Source organism: Micromesistius poutassou (assembly GCF_964030765.1).
Source record: "Micromesistius poutassou genome assembly, chromosome: 23".
In the NCBI taxonomy this organism is placed as follows: Eukaryota; Metazoa; Chordata; class Actinopteri; order Gadiformes; family Gadidae; genus Micromesistius; species Micromesistius poutassou.
In genome coordinates this window covers 3281141-3287140 of record NC_140293.1, presented here as the reverse complement: position 1 = coordinate 3287140, position 6000 = coordinate 3281141, and the positions used below count along the sequence as shown (strand labels likewise).

Genomic DNA, 6000 nt, shown 5'->3' with positions numbered 1-6000 from the left:
GCGCGCGATGCCAAGCTAATATTAACATTGAAATGTAATGGAGTCTCTAGGTAAAATTATTTTGGAAAAAGTTTGGTCCCAAAATGTGTAGAGAAGAATAAGAAAGAAGGAATAATAATGCCTAAGAATAACAGTTGAGCGCTGCATGCAGCACTCACCTAATAAACGTGAGCTTCAATCTTTACACATAAACGTATGTTAACATACCTTTTTGGCTAGTTTTGTCCATTTCTTTTTATAGACTTCCAAAGGGAGAAGTCAATTCAATAGCAACAAACGTCGCTTACATAAATATAGGTGAAGTTGAAGTAATTAAGCGGTAGGTGATATATATATATATTATATTTGTGTCGATAAAATGAGAAAACGAATGAATTATTTTACGTTTCTTGGTAAAACTAGAGCTCGAGCTTGAACATTTGCCGCCAAAAGCCGCGGTTCGGCGTGTGTGATTTATCCTCCAGCGCCGCCGACAGGCGTGTTCGGCCCCTACCTAGCCTTGCCCGTTTAAACAGAGGTAGCTCTTCTACGCTACCCGGGCCAAAATAAACCGTGCGTCATCCTTAGTTATTTAGTTCTTAATAAATAAATAAATAAATAAATAAATAAATAAATAAATAAATAAATATATATATAGTCCTAAATATAAAGTATCAAGTAGGCCTGTATGTTAAGAACTACACATCCCATACGTGTTTCTAAAGCATTACATAAAGAACTACACGTCCCATAAATTGTGAGTAAAGTAGGGCAGTAGAGGAGGTGGGGGAGGGGAACTATTATTACGCTGTGTTTGCGATTGTCACACTACTACACACGGTAGTATACAATCATAAGAATAAATACTAGGTTGTTAGGCTATATTTACGGTTATGAGGCTATATATATTATTAGATTGAGATAACCTACATACCTTCATACTGTGTGTGTGTGTGTGGGGGGGGGGGGGGGGGTACATTCCTGTACTCTGTTGGTATTATGTATATGTTGATATATACATCTTGCTACATCGGTAAAAGGTTATGTGCTGTGTAACGTAAACTTACATAATTGTAACATAATCCACAGTCCTTTTCAGGGAGAGAAATAGTTTGTGTTTTAAACAGGCAATAATGACGGCAGCTATCCGCCTGGAAGGCGGGTCCTATTTGTTTTCCAGGCGAAACGTAGATCTGACTGGCCAGGGAGAGGAGGCATGACTTCAGAACCAAACGGGATTGGTCGTTTCCATCGCCAGTCACGTGTGTGTGTGTTGGAGGAATATAAAGCGCGTGCCTGCGCGAGAGCAACGGATCGTGTAAGAGCTGTTGGATGTATATATAGTGATAACACTTTGATATTAATGTCTCTCTCCGCGAAGCGGCAGATCACAGTCTGAACGTCCTGCTAGTTAGGTATGAGCTAGTCTTTCTGCAAGCTTTCTCTCCACTTGTTTTTTTCTTTGAGGAGGGAGGGGTGAGCCAACCGGGGTGGGCAGTGTGAGTGTTTCTTTAATGTATTCACAAGTGGGCGCGGTCGATCCAGGACGAGGGGCGGGGTTATGTAAATTACCAAAGTGTATGTTTCTGTCAGTCTTCAAACTCAGAAACATAACAGGCTTCAATACACGTACGCGCGCACACACACAGTGTTGGAGAAGAGTTAACTTACTTGACACACAAACGGTGCGTTGAAGAGGAGCTAATCCCTACACACACTCGCATGGACTGTGTTGGAGAGAAGAGCTAGAACGCACAAACACTGGAGCGCGTGTAGCCGGACTGGACTCGCACAGTAAGTACAAAGTTCTATGATAGAACTGTTGCTAGAGTGACGTCACTACAATGCGGTTGCGTTACTTTACTATATAGTGACGTTACTATAGCAACGTTACCATAGTGATGTTGCTATGTTGAAGTTGCCATGGCAATGTTGCTGTTACTTTGTTGCCATAGCGACGTTGAAATGGTGACGCTGCTATAGTATAGGATCATGTGTGTGGTTGTAAATCAATTTAATCCTTTTAGACCAATGCCATTGGCTGCCAAAAGAGAAGCCCCTCCCAGAAGAAGATGATCAAGATGTCTGTGGAGAAGGAAGTATTGACGCTGCAGGTGCCTGTCCCCCCGTCGGAGCAGCTCAGATCCCCCAAGACTCATCCACTCCATCTCAAAAACGGTATTCAGTCCTCCCACAATCCGCCAGCCCAAGCCTCGTCCCAGCGAATAGGAAAGAGGCGGTACTCCCTGGGTGTCGGCTTCAAGGGACTGGCTAAGCGAAGGAGGCGGGCCAACAGCGACAGCCAATCAGAACCTGTTCTACCCAGCAACTTCCTGCTGGGTGGGAACATCTTCGACCCGCTGAATCTCAACTCCCTTCTGGATGAGGAAGTTAACAGGTACTCCTTAAACTACTTGTATCTCCCTGGTACCTTGTTGACAACTACAATGATCCTGGTCCTCATTAAACTACCTTGGTTCCTCTTAAACTATTTCTTTATATCCTGGTACCCCTTCGAATACTACTTTATATCCTGGTACTGTTCGCCATTAACTACTATATACCCTGGTACCACATCAATTACTGCTATATACCCTGGTGGTAACACAAACGCTTGCTATATACTCTGGTTCCCTGGTAACTACTACTATATACCTTTGTACCTTTAAACTAGTACTGGTACCCTGTAAACTACTGTACTGAATGACGAAGGGCTGATAGAGAAGTGAACAGAGTTGACCCTTTTGTTTAAATCTCAGGTCGACCAATCAGGCAACACCAAAGTGTTCGCCCCTGCCATCGCGGGGCGGCGACCCTGTAGAGATCCTGGTGCCCCGTGACATCACCGACCCCCTGAACCTGGAGGGGGCAGGAGGGGTCCTGCTGTCACCCCTGAAAACCAGGAAAAGACCCAGGAACCGCCATCATGCCATCACCGTGGAAACACGGGCCTTGCCTTCAACAGGTACCCCTCACCCTAACACAACCTCACCCCAACCCCTAACGCTCACAACCTCACCCCAACCCTTAACCCTTATGGTAGTGATAGTGTTTGGGTTGCATTACCGCCTTTCACCAGAGGGGCAGTAATTCTTCAGCTCTAGTGATAGTGATGGCACTGAGTTTTTTCTGTTGCAGTACTTCTGGTCACCAGAGGGGCAGTGTTCCTCCGTCTCTAGTGATAGCGATAGTACTGATAGTGTTTTCTGTTGCAGTACCGCCGGTCACCAGAGGGGTCAGCGTTCCTCCGTCTCCGCTCCCCTGTGAGCTCAACACGTCCATCAATTGTCGTGACGATGTAGTCCCTCCCCTTACCCTACCCCGGAGACACACCCACCCTCCACTGAGCCAGCCTCGCAAAGCCCGTAACCATAGAGATGTTCCCCGTAACCAGGGAGACCGCCATCGGAGGCGCCGCCGTACCACCTCTGTGAGGTCATCGGAAAGTGTCACAACTGTCACTGTCGCCCAACCCACCAGGTTCCAGACCCCTTTAGTGGGTGGGGCTAAACCTAGCAGGTATGTCGGTTAGTCCTTTCAATCAATGGTCTCATTTGCATGACTTTAGTCACATGACTTCCCCCCCCCCCCCCCCCCCTGCAGATGTGGAGGAGTTCCTGGAACAGAGCACCCACCACAGAAGAAGACAAAGAACAGGCATCGCTATCAGCATGGCGGCCACAGCCGTTACTATGGTTACCATGGGTTCTACGGGGACCAATGGGAGGGCAGGGTCGGAGCAGGGCAGGACCCCCGTCTCAGGCTGCTGAAACCTGATTGGTTTAAAGAGAGGCGGGTCCTGGACATTGGCTGTGGAAGCGGTCATGTGACTCTGACCATCGCTCGGCACTTCGGCCCCACACACATCCTGGGACTCGATCGAGACCAGCGATTGGTCGATGCTGCAACGCACAACATCAGACACTTCCTGTCACAAGACCTGGTGCTCGCAGAGAGACACCAAGGGCATGCTGGGAAAGAGGGGAGGGGAGGAGAAGGGGAGACATCCTTCCCTCTCTCCTTCAGGGTGTCTCGTGGACCTCTGGCCGCACCTTTCCTCCACCCCACCCTCACACCAGGGTTCCCTAGCAACATCACCTTCATCACGGTGAGTTCCCTAGCAACATCACCTTCATCACCCCTCAACCAGTCGCGGACCGGTTACCGCATATAAATGATTGCATATAGTTAGCTAACACTATAGCATAATTCATTACGCTATATCCTTCGGTTAGTATTGGCTTCTAACGTAATTTCAAACCATAGCATGCGCTTAGGCTTAGTGTTTCATATAATGACCGATATTTGTTCTAAATAGTTTGATCGGTTGTCTCAGAAGAGCCAATCAGATCCAATCTCTCCAAAAAAGTAAGCAAGTTGACACCGTCGCCACCTGCTCTTAGGTGGGTTGGGCGCACTATGGCCCGACTCCGGAGATGTCATTAGATGTAAGATGGATATATGTCATCTATGATCCATTATGTGTGGTTACCATAGTGACCTTGTTGTTCCAGGGCGACTACGTGTGCCGCCAGGAGTCGTGGCCCGGGCGCGGCACGTACGACGTCATCCTGTGTCTGGGCGTGACCAAGTGGGTCCAGCTCCAATCAGGTGATGCGGGCGTGGTGCGTCTGTTCAAACGGGCCTTTCAGAGCCTGTCGCCGGGCGGGATGTTCATCCTGGAATCCCAGCCGTGGAGCAGCTACAGCCACAGCAAGAAGGCCTCGGTAACTACTGCAACACACACGGCTCCCTAGATACCAGATAGAATACACACACACTGGTACCTAGATAACAGATAGAACACACACACTGGTACCTAGATACCAGATAGAACACACACACTGGTAGATAGATACCAGCTACTACAACACTTGATGCTCACTTAATACCAGATACTGCACACACATGCACTCACTAGAAACCCTGCAGCTCGATCACAAGTTGATGTTGTTTTCCAGGAAACTACCTATCAGAACTACAGAACCCTGAGGCTCCGCCCAGAAGACTACAGCTGTCACCTGACGCAGACAACTGGCTTCACGTCCTACCGCCTGCTCACAGAATCTGGTACACACGCTTGCGCACGCACACATGCACACCTTCAACCTGCTTACACACACACACACACACACACACACACACACACACACACACACACACACACACACACACACACACACACACACACACACACACACACACACACACACACACACACACACACTTCCACCTTCAACAAGCTCACACACATACACAAATACTCTGGCTCACAGACCATTAATACTGGCTTATTGTTAGTTGTAAGTTAATGTGTGTGTGTGTGTGTGTGTATGTGTGTGTGTGAGTGTAGGTGATCAGAGACCAGTGTATGTTTTCCACAAAGGCCCCTCCCAAAGGAAGTAACTCAGGAAGAGGAACCTTCACGGGAAGGGACTCAGGCTGAGGAACCTTCCATCGTTTCAATGGTGATGACTGGAGGATTGAAAGACAAACCTGTTGCCACACACACACACACACACACACACACACACACACACACAGATACAGCTGGGAGATCTGACAGCTGATTGTCAAATTGAAATAAACTCAAATAAAGTGTGACTGAAAGGCATTCTGGGTAAGGAGAGATGTCAGTAGGTACGACTTATTCGTCTATTGATGACATCACCTCCTCCAGAGCTGCCTCACTTCCTCCTGGTTTTAATAAACTACTGATGACAGATCGTCTCTGTTTTCATGTTCATACAAACTATATAGATAGATATATTTACATCAGGTTAGTTAGCTTTCTCCATAGGTTAGTCTGCAGGTAGCTTAGTCTACACTCTACAGGTTAGTGGGTCTGCCCTACAGGTATATTAGTCTCTACTCTACACTAGAGATAGGTTAGTCCCTACAGGTTTGGTATTCTAAAGTTAAGTTAGTCTCCAGGTTATTCTACTCTACAGGTAGGTGTACTACCCTAACTATAGTTAGTAACAAGTCTAACTACACTAGCTCTTTATAGTTATTTCCAGC

At 47.2% G+C, this 6000-nt stretch overlaps 2 protein-coding genes across 2 annotated transcripts in view; one reads left to right on the top strand and one right to left on the bottom strand.

Annotated features, from left to right (window-relative positions):
• Positions 1-1932, bottom strand: part of LOC311368703 (zinc finger CW-type PWWP domain protein 1-like) — a gene marked incomplete at its 5' end in the record, with an annotated part of 8737 nt that extends 6805 nt beyond the window's left edge. Inside the window, one exon of the mRNA XM_084487494.1 lies at positions 1922-1932. Coding sequence (XP_084343620.1) covers positions 1922-1932 — 11 coding nt within the window. The remainder of the gene's footprint in view (positions 1-1921) is intronic.
• On the top strand, positions 1251-5696 carry mepceb (methylphosphate capping enzyme b). The gene is made up of 8 exons (XM_084487157.1): positions 1251-1773; positions 2007-2377; positions 2739-2944; positions 3195-3498; positions 3583-4087; positions 4494-4706; positions 4941-5049; positions 5333-5696. The coding sequence occupies exons 2-8, from the start codon at positions 2052-2054 to the stop codon at positions 5383-5385; spliced, it is 1716 nt and encodes a 571-aa protein (XP_084343283.1). The 5' UTR covers positions 1251-1773; positions 2007-2051; the 3' UTR covers positions 5386-5696.
• The last annotated feature ends 304 nt before the right edge of the window (positions 5697-6000 follow it).